The sequence below is a fragment of the Pseudophryne corroboree genome, assembly GCF_028390025.1.
Source record: "Pseudophryne corroboree isolate aPseCor3 chromosome 3 unlocalized genomic scaffold, aPseCor3.hap2 SUPER_3_unloc_40, whole genome shotgun sequence".
In the NCBI taxonomy this organism is placed as follows: Eukaryota; Metazoa; Chordata; class Amphibia; order Anura; family Myobatrachidae; genus Pseudophryne; species Pseudophryne corroboree.
This window is the reverse complement of record NW_026967531.1, coordinates 678,625-697,865: the sequence shown is the minus strand read 5'-3', so window position 1 is coordinate 697,865 and position 19,241 is coordinate 678,625. Positions and strand designations below refer to the sequence as shown.

Here is a 19,241-nt window from a genome sequence, read left to right as displayed (position 1 = left end):
GTATTTGCGAGATCATTTCCTCTACCTTTGATGGACACTCGTCTATAACAGTAGAATATGACATTAGCCTTTGAGGGGTGTATATTATATCTTGTACTTGATGAGCGTGGTTCCCAGGTATATCCAAGAAGACACCCTCAGGAGTATATGACACACCGCATTTTACACAATAAATCTCTGCCGAGTAGATTAGTCGGAGCTGATGCAGCCAGCAGAAAAGAATGTTTGGTTTGCAAAGGCCCTATCGTAATCTCTGCATGTCTACTCAAAGGGTATTGTTGCACAGTTCCTGTTACTCCCATTGCCAAAATAGTTTTACCCGTGGTTTTTATACCTACCATCGAATTTAACACTGACCTCGCCACCCCTGTATCTACAAGAAAAGGTAATGTTACACCAGCTACATCAACCGTTACCTCAGGTTCACTACCAAGGCTAGCAATCAACTTCACTGGCTGTAGACTACAGGTGTGGCCCAACCCCTATTGTGCGTTGAGACCCTCTTGCAGCGTATTGGCAGCTACAATATGTGAGGAGGGCAGCTGTGAGTTTTCGGAGGCCTGCCAGTCTCTCCTTCGTGGGTACCTGCTTGTTTTCCCTGCATGTGGCTCGTAATTTCTCCTAAGTGGTCCCTGATCCCAATTATGTGACTGTAGTGTGGTTCATATCCTGGTCTAGAGGGTCGGTATACATTAGTGTACCTTTATTCTTACATTTCCTCGAGTAATGTCCTACCTGGTGACAAGCATAGCATGTTACTATACGTGACTAACCATCAGGGATTCAGCTGATATGGCTTTTTGGTAAGTGCGTCTATACTCACTGTCATCAGCTTTTCCCCCTGAGACTCCCTGTGCTTACTGATGTTCCAGTCGTGTGTGATAGCAGACTCTCTCAATGCAGGCACCAAGATACCTCTCCAGTTCGGTAGAGAGGTTTGTACCCTTGCTCTTAATGCCTCTATTAACCCGTCCATTAATACAGTAACAGCTACCTCCCTGTGATGTACATTGTCCTTAATGTCCTCGATCCCAGTGTATCTAGCTATTTCCTGCAGTGCTCGATGGAAGTATTCCGCTGCCGTTTCACTTTCCTTTGGTCTTATGGAAAAGATTTTATTCCATTTGACAACAGTAGGGAAATATACTCCTAATTGCAGATTGATTTGCCGTACATTCTCCTGATTGTATTCATCAGTGAGAGGTACTTCTGCGTCTAACTTACAATCGGTTATGAATTTTGCGGAGTCAATATTTGAGGGTAAACACACCCGTAGCACTGTCCGCCAATCTTTGTTTGTGGGTTCGTTGGCATTACCTGACTATTTAATGAACCTCTGACATGCGACTAGATCTTTTCTGGGATCGGGAAATTCAGACATAATTGACCTGAACTCTGCCCGGGAACAAGGACAATGCATGGCAATGTTCCTGATGGGAGTGACTCCCTGAGCGTCAGTTCTCCTGTTGGGGACTGCAATCACCCTGACAGGACTTAATTCAATTACATCATTCTGGCTTGACTCTATAATGCGGTGAGCTATTGTCTCTGCATAATGTATGGTACCGTACTTACCTGTGGACACGACCTCACTTATCCCTCCGCTAGGGGGCCTGGCTACTGCTCTTGTTTGTTGGGCCATGCCCACCTGAGTGTCCTGTGTGGTGGCTGCTAGAAAGAGTACCGATATTGTGCTGGGCTCATCTTCCTGCTCACAATCCTGGGGAAAATTTAAAATGGGATACAACTGGCAAGGGCTAGCGTTAGTACATTTATCAATTACTCTCCTATCCTGTACCAATGTACCATTGTCTGTAGCCACTTTCTCCCCAACAATATATGGTGGTGGTGGTGCGGTCGCCATTTCTTTCCCGCTAGGTTTGGAACCTGCTGCGCGAGCTAATTCCCTTTGCACATACCCCTCCTATTGCCATAAATTTAAACAATCAGTATGTCTAATCGTTTGTTTCTTGGATTTTATCAGACATATCCTTATCCTTAAGTTCTGTAATACCTCTGGTTCAAAGCTGCCCACCCTAGGGAATGGTACCCTATCTTTGTCAGTCATACGTACCCATTCAGACAAAAAGTCTTCCGTGTGTGATCAATATTTACCACACATAACAAACCTTGCTGACCTCTTGGGCCTCGGCTCTTCAACCTGAACCCTGGCTACAAAACGTTCACCACTTGTGCAATTGGATCCCATCGCTGACTTTTTCCCTTTTTTTATGCAATCCCCAATGCACAATACGAATAGATGGTGAAAGTTCTTAGAGCGCTTTAACCCACTCCTTCTCCGCTGAGTACCATGACTCACTCCAATAGTGACTGTCACAACTGAGGGCCTGAGCTGACGGGAGGCAGCCTCAGTTGTAGGGGCTGAGATGTAGTGAAACCTGGGAGGTTGTATCAGACCCCTGGACATGTAAGTTACACGTAGGAAGATTGCCCGAAGGCGTGACCACGACAACCAAAGTAAAAGTCAATGGGGTATATGCAATTAGCGGCGAATCGCGGCAAATTTTCGCCTGTTTTTTTAATTCGACACAATTCGACCGTCCAATTTCGGAAAGTGGTTGGCGAAGTACACCATATTCAATAAAAAACGGATTCGACAGTCCCGCGGGCGAAAAACGGCCGATTAGGTGGATTTTGCCGCGATTTGAAAAAAACAGCGAAAAACTGGAAAAACCCGGAAAAAAATGGCGTGGGGTACCCCCTACAAACCATAACCAGCCTCGGGTTCTTCGAGCTGGTCCTGGTTCTAAAAATGCAGGGAAAAATTTGACAGGGGATCCCCCGTATTTTTAAAACCAGCACCGGGCTCTGCGCCTGGTGCTGGTGCAAAAATAAGGGGGACAAAAAGAGTAGGGGTTCCCCCGTATTTTTTACACCAGCATCGGGCTCCACTAGCTGGACAGATAATGCCACAGCCGGGGGTCACTTTTATACAGTGCCCTGCGGCCGTGGCATTAAATATCCAACTAGTCACCCCTGGCCGGGGTACCCTGGGGGAGTGGGGACCCCTTCAATCAAGGGGTCCCACCCAGCCACCAAAGGGCCAGGGGTGAAGCCCGAGGCTGCCCCCCCCCATCCAAGGGCTGCGGATGGGAGGCTGAGAGCCTTGAGAAAAATGTCAGAATATTGTTTTTTCCAGTAGTACTACAAGTCCCAGCAAACCTCCCCCGCAAGCTGGTACTTGGAGAACCACAAGTACTAGCATGCGGGAGAAAAACGGGCCCGCTGGTACCTGTAGTACTACTGGAAAAAAAAACCCAAATAAAAACAGGACACACACCGTGACAAGTACAACACACACATACTTACCTATGTTGACACGCCGACTGCCACAGTCTCCGACGATCCGAGGGTACCTGTGAAAAAATTATACTCACCTGATTCAGTGTCCAGAGATAAATCCACGTCCAGAGTATAATCCACGTACTTGGCAAAATAAAAAAACACAAAATCCCGACCAACGGACTGAAAGGGGTCCCATGTTGACACATGAGACCCCTTTCCCCGAATGTGCTGGGACCCCACGTGACTCCTGTCACTGAGGTCCCTTCAGCCAATCAGGAAGCGCTACTACGTGGCACTCACCTGATTGGCTGTGCGCTGTCTGTGCTGTGACAGCGCATCACACAGCTCTCTCCATTATATTCAATGGTGGGAACTTTGCCATCAGCGGGGGGTTACCCGCGGTCAGCGGCTGACCGCGGGTGACCTCACCGCTAGCCGCAAAGTTCCCACCATTGAATATAATGGAGGGAGCTGTGCGATGCGCTGTCTGCTCAGACGTGCAAAGTGCCAATCAGCAGAGTGCAAGGACGTTGCACTCGCTGATTGGCTGAAGAGACCTTTCAGTGACAGCTGTCATGGAGAGGTCTCTGCATTCGGGGAAAGGGGTCTCATGTGTCAACATGGGACCCCTTTCAGTCCGTTGGTCGGGTTTTTGCGGGTTTTTTTTTGCCAAGTACCTGGATTATACTCTGGACGTGGATTTCTCTGGACGCTGGCAGGTGAGTATAATTTTTTCAAATGAATCGGAAAAATTGATGAAACGGAAGAAAAGGGTAAAATGCAATTTGTCTAAAAAGGAATACGAGGCAGTAAGATCACTAAAGGATGATAAGAAGGTTGTTACTAAGCCAGCTGATATGGGTGGAGGGGTTGTCCTTATGGACAAATCAGATTATATAGAGGAAATCATGAAACAACTAAATAAAGGCAATACATATAAGAAATTAAGATTTGATCCAATCCAGAGGATCAGTGAGGCATTATTAACATTAACATCTAATGCATTAAAAGATGGAGTAATTAATGAGAAAGAACATGATTTCCTTAATATAAAAGAACCTTCTATACCAACAATTTATGTTCTACCGAAAATCCATAAGGACCCCCTCCACCCACTTGGTCTCCCAATAATATCAGGGACCAATAGTCTAACATCAAATTTGTCAGCACTAATTGACTTTTATTGCAGCCTATCGTCACAAAAACAAAGGTGTTTCTGAAAGACATGGGCGATGTATTGAGAAAACTTACCAACTTGCAATACACTAGCTCCACCATTTTATGCAGTGCAGATGTATGCACCCTGTATACTGTTATTAAGACTACAGTTGAAAAGGAGAGACAAGACAAAAAAACCCTTGTTTGGGAGCACTCTTTTGTATTAAATTAAATAATGTAGGTAAAGTAAATGATAAATGAGATAAAACTTAACCTTTAATTGTTTCTCAAATAAAAGGAAGAAAAAAGGGGGAATAATAAGACAATTAAAGGACTCGTGTCTGGTGTTTCAGCAAAAAGAAACTTGTTTGACCTTTTTAGCAAATGAGGTACAAGTTGCTAGGAGAAGGTGAAGATATTAGAAGTAATAAATTGGATGGATGTAAGTGTGTTCTAATAGGATGAATGTATCCAGGACAGTCACTATGCATGCCTCAAAACAAAGGTATCCAAATGGAGAGTGATATGGTAGCAAGGTTGAGTGAGTGAAACACATGCATGTTGGAATCACATAAATTCACTTGTGTGTTTAATTCACAGTTAGGTATCTGTATATAATAATAGAACCTTGGAGGCATGGGCGGGTGTGAGGACTGAGTACTACAGATTATCACTGAAATTAGAAAACTGTTGTGAAACAGAAGATATAGTGATTTGTTTACATTGCGATATCTGTGACAGAGGTAAATGTGGTGGTATATAGTGGTCTGATGACCGTTACCACTATCTTAGGGTAGACTGACACCTCTTTACAGACTAGTGGTAAATATAGACATAATTATAGACCCTGATGGTCTAGTGAAATTACCTAGTATAAGTCGTTTGCAAGAAGGGAACACACGGTAAGCGCTAGAGACAATGCACTGTATGATCAGTGTTGAGCAGGGGAAAGATTCCCTGGTGGTCTAGTGTTGATTACCCTGGCCGCACGATCTGCGGCTGATGTTTGCTGTAGAACTTACCTGTTCAAAGTCCTGCTGGTCCCGCTGTTAGTGACGAGCGCGGCCGCCCGCTTCCGGGTTGGGCGTCGCCATGATGACGTCACTGTTGACGATTCTCTCGACGTACGTTTCACCTTTTGGCTTGGTCACGAGAGCCCCATTTTAATTCTCCAAAACTGACTATACCTCTATGTCTGTTTCTGGAAAAACACTCCCGGACCACCTATGGTTGATTTGTACTCAGTACGGACAATAGAATCATCTTCCTATCTTCTTTCATTTCTTTCTTACCTCAGGCCCACGGCCATACTACCCTGAATGCGCCCGATCCTGTCCGATCTCGGAAGCTAAGCAGGTATGGCCTGGTCAGTATCAGGATGGGAAACCCCCTGAGAATACCAGGTGCAGTGGGCCCCCTTTTCTCTCTATCTCTCATACAAGATCAAATTCAGCTCACTCAACCTTGCTACCATATAACTCTCCATTTGGATACCTTTGTTTTGAGGCATGCATAGTGACTGTCCTGGATACATTCATCCTATTAGAACACACTTACATCCATCCAATTTATTACTTCTAATATCTTCACCTTCTCCTAGCAACTTGTACCTCATTTGCTAAAAAGGTCAAACAAGTTTCTTTTTGCTGAAACACCAGACACGAGTCCTTTAATTGTCTTATTATTCCCCCTTTTTTCTTCCTTTTATTTGAGAAACAATTAAAGGTTAAGTTTTATCTCATTTATCATTTACTTTACCTACATTATTTAATTTAATACAAAAGAGTGCTCCCAAACAAGGTTTTTTTGTCTTGTCTCTCCTTTTCAACTGTAGTCTAATCTACAAAATTCCTGGGAGCACCGCCAATCATTAGCAGTTCATAATCACATTTTTTCTAACTGCATTTATATTGGTTTTCCTATACTATTCATACATCTTGCTTAGATCATTAACACTAGTGCGGTTCCAAATTCAACTTTGTATACTGTTATTAAGAAACAGAAGGGTCTGGAAGCAATTTCCTATTTTTTAGACAAAAGTGATTATGATAATTTAACAAAAAAATCATCCTGGATGGTATAGGTTTAATTTTAGATAACAATTATTTCTATTTTGATGGCACTTATTATATCCAACAAGTGGGGACAGCCATGGGTACCAGATTTGCCCCCAGTTATGCCAATTTATACATGTCATATTGTGAAGATCATAACATCTTTAAGGTGGATGGATTGGGGGCAGATCTGGTATCCTGGCATCGATATATCGATGATGTCCTATTCCTTTGGAATGGACAGGAAGTGGACCTCCTAGCCTTCATGGATAGATTGAATCAGAATGATTTTAATCTTAAATTTGTAACAACTAGCAGTACAAAATTTTTTTCCTTTTTGGACTTATGTATATATGAAGAAGACACCCTTAAAACCAAAACCTTTAGGAAGGCAACAGATTCTAATGGATATATAGAAATGGGTAGTTTACATCACCCGAATTGGCTAGACGGTATTCCGTTTAGCCAATTTACACATATTAAGCGGAACTGTAGTGACCAAACTATCTGTAATGAACAAATAATAGAAACCACCAACAGATTTATCAATAAAGGTTATCCAGTAGATCTCTTAAATAAAGCACAAACTAAAGTAGAAAACATCAATAGGGATAACCTTTTAAAAGAAAAAGAGAAGAAATCTAAAGATGAGAGGAATAAGTGGTCTTTTATCAGCCAGTATAATCCTCTGCACAAAGATATTGAAAGAATTTTTAGAAAGAATTGGTATTTATTACAGAAAGATCCAGTTATAGAAAAAGAGATACCTGATAGACCTACTTTCATGTATAGGAAAGCGCCATCATTGAAGGATAAACTAGTAAGGAGTGTGATAGATGACAATACGAGAGCCAGCATCAGAACGAAGGGGTTCCATAGATGTGGCCAGTGTCTGATGTGTAGGACGGTTAAGAGTAAGTCCAGTAAAATCACTGAATTCACGGTTAATAATGACACGTACAGAATTAATGATTTTATTACGTGTTGTTATGCACACCAGTGCCTGCAGGAATGTACTGGTGTTTGAACTGTTATGCACACCAGTGCTTGCAGGAATGCACTGGTGCCTGAACAGAGAGGGATGCAAAACAAATGAACTCACAGACAGACTGGGAAATATGACATAACGTACACAGAAGGTGATAGGGTAACAAAACCAACACAGAGTGAACAGAGAAGCCCAGAGGCTAAGAAACTGGGTGTCTCTCTAGTATTAGAAATGCTCAGATGAAAAAAGCAAGATGTTGTGTTTTAATACGTAGAGAACCCAAAATGCTGTTGCTAAGGGCAACAGCAAAACCCTAAAGGGTTACCAACGGGTGTGGCAGTATACTCCTTGGTCAGAGATGGAATAATAGACACAAGGAGAGTCTCCACAATCCTAATTCTCACTTGCAGGGCCCAGGTTCAGCTTACTGCCACTAAACTGACACATGGACGCCCTGCACAGTGAGAGAGGATTATGCAGGCAGGTCTGAAAGTACAGCCACAAACCTGCTGGGTTCACAGAATAGCAAAAGAACCCCAGCAAGTTAAACGACTGACTCCAGTCTTACTGCTAGGTCTGGATTGGCAGAGTGTAGTACCAAATCCCCAGGCCTATTTGCAGTAAGCAACAACAAATACAAAGCTACACAGTACTGGCTAACTTTCAGGAACTGACTAACCAACAAAGATTCAGCAGCATCTGCTTAACCTGAGAAGAGGCCTTATATAGCAGGTGCTGTCCACGCCCCACTCAGACCTCACAGACTGTGAGCACAAAAACCAGCACCGGATCCCCTGCCTGTAACCACTGCACAGCAAAAGACCCGAACCGGAGTATCAGCTGCGCTCAGGTTACTCCGCTAGCACTTGTCTCCCGGTTGCCATGACGACGTGGCAGCACAGGGCAGGAGACTCTAACATGTGTCAATCAAAAAATTTAATCTACGGCATAGAATGTGCATGTGGGTTGAGCTATGTAGGCAGGACAAGCATAAATCTAAAGACCCGTCTCGCAGAACATGTGTATAACATTCGTAAAGGGCTGGAAACACTTTCTCTTTCAGCCCATTTTAAAACTCAACATGATAAGAAATAATATTTTGTAAAAAGGTTCTGGGGAATAGAACAGATTAAATCCACATGGCGGTCTAAAGATATAGAAAGTAGATTAGCGAAAAATGAGATGAAATGTATTATTAAATTAAGTACTCTGCAACATAAAGGATTAAATACCGATTTTGAGATGAAGTGGTTTTTAAAGTGATTTTTAAAGTGTTTTTGATATATTGATATTTATATTCATTCCTATGCCCTCATCCGTGTATATGTATTCAGAATTTTATTTATTTATATTTTTGTATCATGTATAAAATTAATCATCTATGTATTTTAATATCATAGTACTAACATTATTTATATCTTTCCTTTGGTTTTGCATATCTATGGGACTAATAATGGAAAACTATCAATGGCCGATTGCATAAAAGAACTTTTCTTTTTGAATGGGAACGGACTTATTTAATAAACATGGTGCCGATTTGGACCGCATGTGTAGACATGGAACGCATACTTCCGTATAAGAATGACGCCGGGGGACCTTGAAAGATGTTCGCCACGTCATATCCCGTCCATTTCCATTGACGACGGGAACAGGAAGTACTTGTTCAGTGGAAACCTCGGCACATGGAACGCATTAGACCAGATGGCACGCATGATGTCACTTCCTGTCCGCCGTCAGCTGCGGTGGGAGTGAGAAAGATATGCTCCTATTGGAGGATGGTTATGTCACCACCTCTCCCCGCGAGTTTTGAAAGCGGAAACGGGAGGTGTACTATTGGACACAGCTGACGGATATTATGGGGGTTAATTGGATGGGTATAAATGTAACATTCTGTTGTTTAGCCACAAACGCTTCTGAGGAAGAACCCAGCAGGGTTGTAAATGCATTAAGCGGTGTGGCTATTTCTAACCTGGTGAATAGAGGCATAGGACTGATCCTGGAAATAATCCTAGGAGTATCCGGAACTCTGTGGGCCTTTTGGATTGATGAGTACACAGTCATCTCTAACATCAGTGATATTACATGCTTTTAAAACTTGTTTGTGAGTGCATTTTTATTAAACTTCTTTCCTTTAAGTGGGAGTCTGCACTATTGCTTTATTTGTTTCAGCAAAGCACAGGAGGATATTAAAAGAATCCAGCAGGAACATCTACCTCCCTTCAATGCAGAGATTATTATACGCTTTCATCCCTTTGATATATTGTGAGTGTGGCGTGTAAATAAAATTATTGTTTTTGAATTGGATGTCTACACTATTGTGTGTATTATCTTTTTCAGTCTAAATATTTCAATATGTGGTGATACCTTAGAAGTTATTGCTCTCCCCACAAAGAAAGAGAAGGGAAGTAATGTTAATTTATTATATGTAACCATACAAACAGAATTTGCGCAATTAGTACACTTAATTTCTTGTAGTATTTGGTGTATGGAAAATTAGTGGATTTTTCTGAAGTGTATATGCTGCATTTTTTAACTGTTTATCTAGCGCAAAAAACACAATAATTTTTATCTAAATCAATTGCCTTATGTTATGCCTATTGAAAAATCTATCTTAAATAAAAATAATAAAAGTTATGTTTTAATTTATTCATGAAACATAAAAGGGGAAAAAAGAGTGCGCCACACATTAAGGCTTCTTTAGATATAAGCCCACTAGCGTTTTTTTCTAAACCCCTTAACCAGTCATTGCAATTTGCTTAATGGCGCACCTCCAACCAGATTAGCTAATCTTTGGTATTAACACTTTCGGATTATTCCCTCTATCGGTTGGTTCATACATAGAAGGATCATAAAACAATTATCATTTGGGCCTGTGCATAGTCTCTCAGACTTAACGTCTTCCCTGGAAATACTTGTGGATGGAGCCCTTCATTCGCTTTGCCAGGATTCAAGGGTGTTCAATCTGTTTAAATCAGAGCACTACATTTTGGCCACCATGCTCGATTCTAGGTTTAAAGCCTAGGTTGTATCTATGGACACAAGTCTGCAGAGGTGGAAAGACCTGCTGGTGAGAAAATTGTCAACTCAAGCGGAACGTGACTCGTCAACAGCTCCTCCTTCATTTTCTCCAGCAACTGGGGCTGCGAGGAAAAGGATAACATTTCCGAGTCCACTCGCTGGACAGAAAATATAATAATACAAGTGACACATTAACAGGAAATTGTTTCTGTCACCATAGCGACAATTATCTGGAAATAAGATAATACACACTTAAAAAGACTCAACGGAAATCTTTTGTTTTTAAACAACTTTATTTCATATCTTTAATACACAGATTTCTCCATATTTTAAATGTCAAAAATACTTTACTCTGCACATGGATAAAATGTCCTATAAAGCACATAAACAATTCAAGTTACATTATAGTATTGCAGGTAAGTAAAACAGATACATATTAGGAGCCAAAAGCCTATGGGGGTCATTCAGACCCAGCCGCAATAGCGGCCAGCAGCAATTTTCTGTTGGTGACAAAATGCACATGCGCAGCGACCGCGCAGACACACATTGCGGTTGCATTCCTGAGGGGTGAACGCGTGCGGGCCGATGCCATTTTCCTGGGGCTGCATGTCAAATCTGTGTTCATCTCTGATTAACCCCTCTATAAGCTTCCAGAGTGCACCTCATATCTCATCTTTTCCAAGTTACTACAAATTATATGAGATCGGTAGCAGCACTACTTTCAGGATTATTACACAGAACACACATAAAGGCTGACACAGCAAATAACAGTAACACATACAAGGGATTAATTAGAAATAAGGAAGCATAATCATCATTAAGTCTGATTATCAACTGATTCTGTGCGGAACCCATACACCTCTTTACTGCCTCCAGCATCCCCCGGTACTGCACTGTGACCATCCGCCCTGTCTCCCCCCTCTACCGCCACCACCGTCTCCCTCCACTACTGCCATCCGCCCTGTCTCCCCCACCCCTACTGCCACCCACCCTGTATTCCCCACTGCTGCCACCTGCCCCCCACTATTGCCACCCACCCTGTCTTCCCCCACTACTGCCACCCGCCCCATCTCCTTCCACTACTGTCACCCGCCCTGTCTCTTCCTCACTGCAACCTGCCCCATCTCCCCCACTACTGCCACCTGCCCCATCTCCCCCCACTACTGCCACCATGTCTCCTTCCACTACTGCCACCGCCGTCTCCTCCAACTACTGCCACCGCCCTGTCTACACCAACTGCCACCCACCCTGTCTCCCCTCACTACTGCTACCCGCCCTGTCTCCCCCATTACTGCCACTGCCCTGTCTTTCCCCCACAACTACATCCGCTCTGTCTCCCCGACTACTGCCACCCACTCTGTCTCCCCCACTACTGTCATCACCATCTCCCCCACTATTGCCACTGCCCCATCTCTCCCAACTGCCACCCGCCCCGCCCCCCCCACTACTGCCACCACTGTCTCCCCTCTGACACCTTAGCGCTGCTTGAGAACAAGATTCTCACAGACACTGCTTCCGGCAGCCCCTGCTACAGCACTAGTGCTACAACCCTGTCTCACCCCTGACATCTCAGAACTTCTTGGGGATTCTTGGTACTGCTGGTAACAGTCCTTCATCTGCAGATGGAAGCAAGCAGGGCAGTAAGGAGGCAGAAGCTGCTTCTGGTACCATGGACCCTGGTCATGTCGGGCTGAGAGAGTCAGTAAGATTATGTAATAGAGACACCATCTTACATGCAGCCAGTGGAGGGAGCAGAGAATGGGTGTTATGCGGCAGGAACGGGCTGGTTAGGTAACAGCCTGGCTGCTGCATTCTGTACAAGCTACAACTGGTGCAATTCTTTTGCTGGGAGACCCAGATAGAGGACATTGCAGTAGTCTATGCGTGATGATACAAGTAAATATATGACTGTAGGTAGATCTTCTGAGGGAAATAAGTGCTGGAGTCTGGCTATGTTCCTCAGATGAGGATCTGATTGTGGCAGATACCTGATGTCTAAGTGTCACTCCACCATCCAGGACACCAAGATTCCGCACATGATCAGCATTTTGTAACTCTGAACCCCCAAGCGTAAGTCTGGTTGGTTTGCAAAGCTGAACTGTAGCCCTGCCCTTTGGTGGTGAGCTTAAAGACATGTTTCACCAGGACTGAATCACAACCAACTGGCATCAGCCACACCTGGAGCTCAGCTAGACAACCATTTAGGATTGGTACTGGGTTCTCAGTACCTAGAGCAAAGACAGGTCATTTGTATAGCAGTGGCAGATGAGGGCATGACATCTGATTATTTCACCCAGTGGTAACATGCATATTGCAAAAAGCATAGGAGATAGGATAAGAACCTTGAAGAACAATGCATGGCAATGATAAGTATACTCCAGAAGATTAAAATGGTTCCTCACCTGAGTGATGTCTATTGTGTGCAACAAGAGATGATTTATTTCTCAGAGTATAGAAATGGCTTCTCACCTGTGTGACTTCTGTGATGTATAACAAGAACTGATTTCTGTGAAAAACATTTCCCGCACTCAGAGCAAGAAAATGGCTTCTCACCTGTGTGAGTTCTCTGATGTATAACAAGATGTGATTTGTGTGCAAAACCTTTCCAACACTCAGAACATGGAAATGCCTTCTCACCTGTGTGACTTTGCTGATGGGTAACGAGTCGTGATTTGTGTGTAAAACATTTCCCGCACTCAGAGCAAGAAAATGGCTTCTCACCTGTGTGACTTCTGTGATGTATAACAAGATCTGATTTACATGCAAAACATTTCCCACACTCAGAACATGGAAAAGGTTTCTCACCTGTGTGACTGCGCAGATGTGTAACAAGTTGTGATTTACTTACACAACATTTCCCACACTCAGAACATGGAAATGGCTTCTCACCTGTGTGCTCTCTCTGATGTCTAACAAGATTGGATTTCCAGGTAAAACTTTTCGTGCACTCAGAGCAAGAAAATGGCTTCTCACCTATGTGACTTCTGTGATGTATAACAAGATCTGATTTACATGCAAAACATTTCCCACACTCAGAACATGGAAAAGGTTTCTCACCTGTGTGACTGCGCAGATGTGTAACAAGTTGTGATTTACTTACACAACATTTCCCACACTCGGAACATGGAAATGGCTTCTCACCTGTGTGACTTCTGTGATGTATAACAAGATGTGATTTACATGCAAAACATTTCCCACACTCAGAACATGGAAAAGGTTTCTCACCTGTGTGACTGCGCAGATGTGTAACAAGTTGTGAGTTACTTACACAACATTTCCCACACTCAGAACATGGAAATGGCTTCTCACCTGTGTGCTCTCTCTGATGTCTAACAAGATTGGATTTCCAGGTAAAACTTTTCCCGCACTCAGAGCAAGAAAATGGCTTCTCACCTATGTGACTTCTGTGATGTATAACAAGATCTGATTTACATGCAAAACATTTCCCACACTCAGAACATGGAAAAGGTTTCTCACCTGTGTGACTGCGCAGATGTGTAACAAGTTGTGATTTACTTACACAACATTTCCCACACTCAGAACATGGAAATGGCTTCTCACCTGTGTGCTCTCTCTCATGTCTAACAAGAGCTGATTTCTGTGCAAAACATTTCCCACACTCGGAACAGAAAAATGGCTTCTCACCTGTGTGTCTTCTCTCATGTCTAACAAGATGTGATTTCTGTGTAAAACATTTCCCACACTCAGAACATGGAAATGGCTTCTCACCTGTGTGAATTCTGTGATGTATAACAAGATATGATTTCTTTGTAAAACATTTTCCACACTCTGAACATATCAGTGCCCTTCCACCTGCCTTACCTGTGTGTGGGTTAATAGGCTTTGTGTTCTGTGTAAAACATTTGGCATCTATAGAACAGGGAAACACTGTATCTACTGTCAGAGCTGTAACAGATGCACCAATATCAGAGTGATCAGGAGAACATTTCCCAGGATCAGAGGGACCAGCTGATAGAGCTGGATGTATAATTGTGGTAATGGGGTTATCTCCTGGAGAATCCTGTCTACTGTCATTATCTTTTATGTCACAATCCGGGGATAACATTAGATGTCCTTCTGAGATATTCCTGCTTGTGTGTCCACCTGCTGGAAATAAAATACATTATGGAAATACAAAAATGAGAACACACAATAACAAATGTAATATTATAATAAGACTTAGATATCTCTCTTGTACTGGTAACTAACCATGAAGTATAAATGGAGATATAGTCACTCGCCAAGTCCTATGTCAGCACCAATGTAAAACAATGGATGGGGAACATATCGTATGAATTGGAGATTCTAGATGAACAATAACATCAGACGTATGAGCTGATGGATCAGAGAAATGTCTCCTAACGTTACTCCTGGAAGCATTGGTAAGGTAGCATTCCTTTATGTGTGTGCTCATACGCTGGTAAGCCTGTACATGTGTTACTAACCCTTATATAAGGTATATTGCTACAGCAGAGTAGGTGTGGAACAAGGTACTTTACATGCAATACACCATATAATACCCTGCAATCATCATCATCTGCTAGGTTATAATCCACTCTTACACCCCCATCATCAGTGTCTTATCTCTATTCTCTCAATAGTAATAAGGATGATGTGTGTACGGTAAGTATGATACAGAGAATTACATATCAGGATCTATACAGCTGCCACCATACTTCTGCTTCTCATACGTGTGCTACTGGTAGCAGTGAACATCTGAGTGAGAGTGCAGGGAAGACAGAGTCTGATGAGAAAGAGATTGGATCTGCCTTTGCAGGGCTGTACCACACCTGTCACCCCTGTTAGTATATAAAATAATAAATAAGAGGGGCCTGAGTCCATCCAGACGTGCTTTCTGGAGCTTTCATTACTACGTGGCTTCTTATCTATTCTACCTGATAGCTGTCAGCCACCACTGGAACCAAGACCCAATCTATTAAGTCCCCCACTCCTACTGCCCTAAAGCCGCTCACTCCGCTCAGTCCGGGCACCGTTCACTGCTGCAGCCTAGTGACGCAGCTGAAGCCACGGGCTGTATTCTGGAGCTAAGTGTGCCCAGTCTTTCCTGCACACTCCGGATAGCTGACTTGGAGGCACTTTTGCCTCAGGTGGGAGCACTGGCTCTTCCGCTACTGCTGGGGGCAGAACAGGCTGCGCACAGTCACCGGAGCCCGGCAGTGATATTGGGAAGTGAGGTGATGATCAAGAACTCTTGCTCCGTTGCCCTTTCTCCGAATTCCACTAGCCGATCTGCTAAGATATCCGTGTCGCCCCACCTGGGACGTTGGACCTCCGGCCCTGCTAGGTATGAAACATGGCTGCTGCTAATAGAGAGGGTGGGGCTTGTGGGTCTCACCGGTTCTGTACAAAGGTCCACTGGTAGGCTGCCCTCTTCAATGCCAACACCCTTAGCACTCTACCTCCGCCCAGCAGGACTCCTCCAAGCTCACGAGTGCCGCCCTCATGACGCTTCTGGACGCACTGAAAGGGATATCCACACCCTTCTCCTGATGCACAATCTCCAAATTGTCCTTTGACATTCCACTGAAGACCGCCATCTTGTGCGTTCACCTGCGCTGCAGTTACTCCTCTCCTAACTCGGCTTCTCCAATCAGGTGACCGAAAAGCCACCTAGGATTATCCCACCGCTATGCCAGCAATTTCTGTGACTGGATGGTTCTGTACGAAAGCCCTCACCCTCCCTTGCGTCCTGCTCCAGTCACAGAATGGATGTTTAGGTCACATGGGATCTGGCCAATTAGGGGATTCACAATTACCATCAGTAACCGCCTATTACTGACTCCACCCACTGCGTAATGGGCGGGTACTACACTGCCACCACTAGACTCCTTGTCGCTATGGAGTCTGTAACCATGGTACTGCTCTGTATGTGTCTACACGCTATCTTACCACACCTGTGTGGTGTCGACGAATCACCACTAGTCGCTGGACTTGGCCTCTGCACAGTAGCTGGCGGGAGGCGAAGCTTGGAGACGCTGAGTGCACCCTGGACAGCCGGAAAATGGAACTATGTTTGGCATAGCACTGCAGGTCACAAGATGAAGCGGTCATCTTGAGGCAGATGTTTATTCACCCAGTCTTAAAAAAGACTGTTCCCTATTGCTAGTGGCAACAGCAATACAGCAAGATGTTTACAGCAGAGTGAAAATAAGAATTTACTTACCGATAATTCTATTTCTCGTAGTCCGTAGTGGATGCTGGGAACTCCGTAAGGACCATGGGGAATAGCGGCTCCGCAGGAGACTGGGCACAAATAGAAAGCTTTAGGACTACCCGGTGTGCACTGGCTCCTCCCCCTATGACCCTCCTCCAAGCCTCAGTTAGGATACTGTGCCCGGAAGAGCGTACACAATAAGGAAGGATTTTGAATCCCGGGTAAGACTCATACCAGCCACACCAATCACACTGTACAACTCGTGATACTATACCCAGTTAACAGCATGATAACAGAGGAGCCTCTGAATAGATTGCTCACAACAAGAACCCAATTAGTTAACAAGAACTATGTACAAGTATTGCAGACAATCCGCACTTGGGATGGGCGCCCAGCATCCACTACGGACTACGAGAAATAGAATTATCGGTAAGTAAATTCTTATTTTCTCTGACGTCCTAGTGGATGCTGGGAACTCCGTAAGGACCATGGGGATTATACCAAAGCTCCCAAACGGGCGGGAGAGTGCGGATGACTCTGCAGCACCGAATGAGTAAAACTCAAGGTCCTCCTCAGCCAGAATGTCAAATTTGTAAAATTTTACAAAGGTATTTGACCCTGACCAAGTAGCAGCTCAGCAAAGTTGTAAAGCCGAGACCCCTCGGGCAGCCGCCCAGGCCTGCCACAGAATGCGCAAGCTGAATTGTACTACAAATCCAGCGAGCAATAGTCTGCTTAGAAGCAGGAGCACCCAGCTTGTTGGGTGCGTACAGGATAAACAGCGAGTCAGATTTTGTGACTCCAGCCGTCCTGGAAATATATATTTTCAGGGCCCTGACAACGTCTAGCAACTTGAAGTCCTCCAAGTCCCTAGTAGCCGCAGGCACCACAATAGGCTGGTTCAGGTGAAATGCTGAAACCACCTTAGGGAGAAACTGAGGACGAGTCCTCAATTCCGCCCTGTCCGAATGGAAAATCAGATAAGGGCTTTTACAGGATAAAGCCGCCAATTCCGACACGCGCCTGGCCGAAGCCAGGGCCAACAGCATGACCACTTTCCACGTGAGATATTTTAAATCCACAGATTTAAGTGGTTCAAACCAATGTGATTTTAGGAACCCCAAAACTACATTGAGATCCCAAGGTGCCACTGGAGGCACAAAAGGAGGCTGTATATGCAGCACCCCCTTGACAAACGTCTGAACTTCAGGAACTGAAGACAGTTATTTCTGGAAGAAAATCGACAGGGCTGAAATCTGAACCTTAATGGATCCCAATTTTAGGCCAATAGACACCCCTGTTTGCAGGAAATGCAGGAATCGACCCAGTTGAAATTCCTCCATCGGGGCCTTCCTGGCCTCGCACCACGCAACATATTTTCGCCAAATGCAGTGATAATGCTTTGCGGTTACATCCATTCTGGCTTTTATCAAAGTAGGGATGACTTCTTCTGGAATGCCTTTTTCATTCAATATCCGGCGTTCAACCGCCATGCCGTCAAACGCAGCCGCGGTATGTCTTGGAACAGACAGGGTCCCTGCTGGAGCAGGTCCCTTCTTAGAGGTAGAGGCCACGGGTCCTCTGTGAGCATCTCTTGAAGTTCCGGGTACCAAGTCCTTCTTGGCCAATCCGGAGCCACGAGTATAGTTCTTACTCCTCTCCGTCTTATAATTCTCAGTACCTTGGGCATGAGCGGCAGAGGAGGGAACACATAAACCGACTGGTACACCCACGGCGTTACCAGGGCGTCCACAGCTATCGCCTGAGGGTCCCTTGACCTGGCGCAATAACTTTTTAGTTTTTTGTTGAGGCGGGACGCCATCATGTCCACCTTTGGTTTTTCCCAACGGCTTCCAATCATGTGGAAGACCTCCGGGTGAAGTCCCCACTCTCCCGGGTGGAGGTCGTGTCTGCTGAGGAAGTCTGCTTCCCAGTTGTCCACTCCCGGAATAAACACTGCTGACAGTGCTATCACATGATTTTCCGCCCATCGGAGAATCCTTGCAGCTTCTGCCATTGCCCTCCTGCTTCTTGTGCCGCCCTGTCTGTTTACGTGGGCGACCGCCGTGATGTTGTCCGACTGGATCAACACCGGCTGGTCCTGAAGCAGAGGTCTCGCTTGGCTTAGGGCATTGCAAATGGCCCTTAGCTCCAGGAGATTTATGTGAAGTGAGGTCTCCAGGTTTGACCACACTTCCTGGAAATTTCTTCCCTGTGTGACTGCTCCCAAGCCTCGAAGGCTGGCATCCGTGGTCCCAAGGACCCAGTCCTGAATGCCGAATCTGTGGCCCTCTAAAAGATGAGCACTCTATAACCACCACAGGAGAGACACCCTTGTCCTTGGTGACAGGGTTATCCTCTGATGCATCTGAAGATGCGATCCGGACTATTTGTCCAGCAGGTCCCACTGGAAAGTTCTTGCGTGGAATCTGCTGAATGGAATTGCTTCGTAAGAAGCCACCATTTTTCCCAGGACCCTTGTGCATTGATGCACCGATACTTGACCTGGTTTTAGGAGGTTTCTGACTAGATTGGATAACTC

General features: G+C 44.6%; 1 protein-coding gene and 1 pseudogene across 1 annotated transcript in view; one reads left to right on the top strand and one right to left on the bottom strand.

Annotated features, from left to right (window-relative positions):
- Positions 1–5,761: 5,761 nt before the first annotated feature.
- LOC134984226 (5S ribosomal RNA) lies at positions 5,762–5,879 on the top strand (annotated as a pseudogene).
- Positions 5,880–12,463: 6,584 nt separating this feature from the next.
- Positions 12,464–19,241, bottom strand: part of LOC134984215 (oocyte zinc finger protein XlCOF7.1-like) — a 194,752-nt gene continuing 187,974 nt past the window's right edge. The window contains exon 7 of the mRNA XM_063949845.1: positions 12,464–14,631. Within this exon, the coding sequence (XP_063805915.1) occupies positions 12,962–14,631 (1,670 nt within the window). The 3' untranslated portion in view covers positions 12,464–12,961. The remainder of the gene's footprint in view (positions 14,632–19,241) is intronic.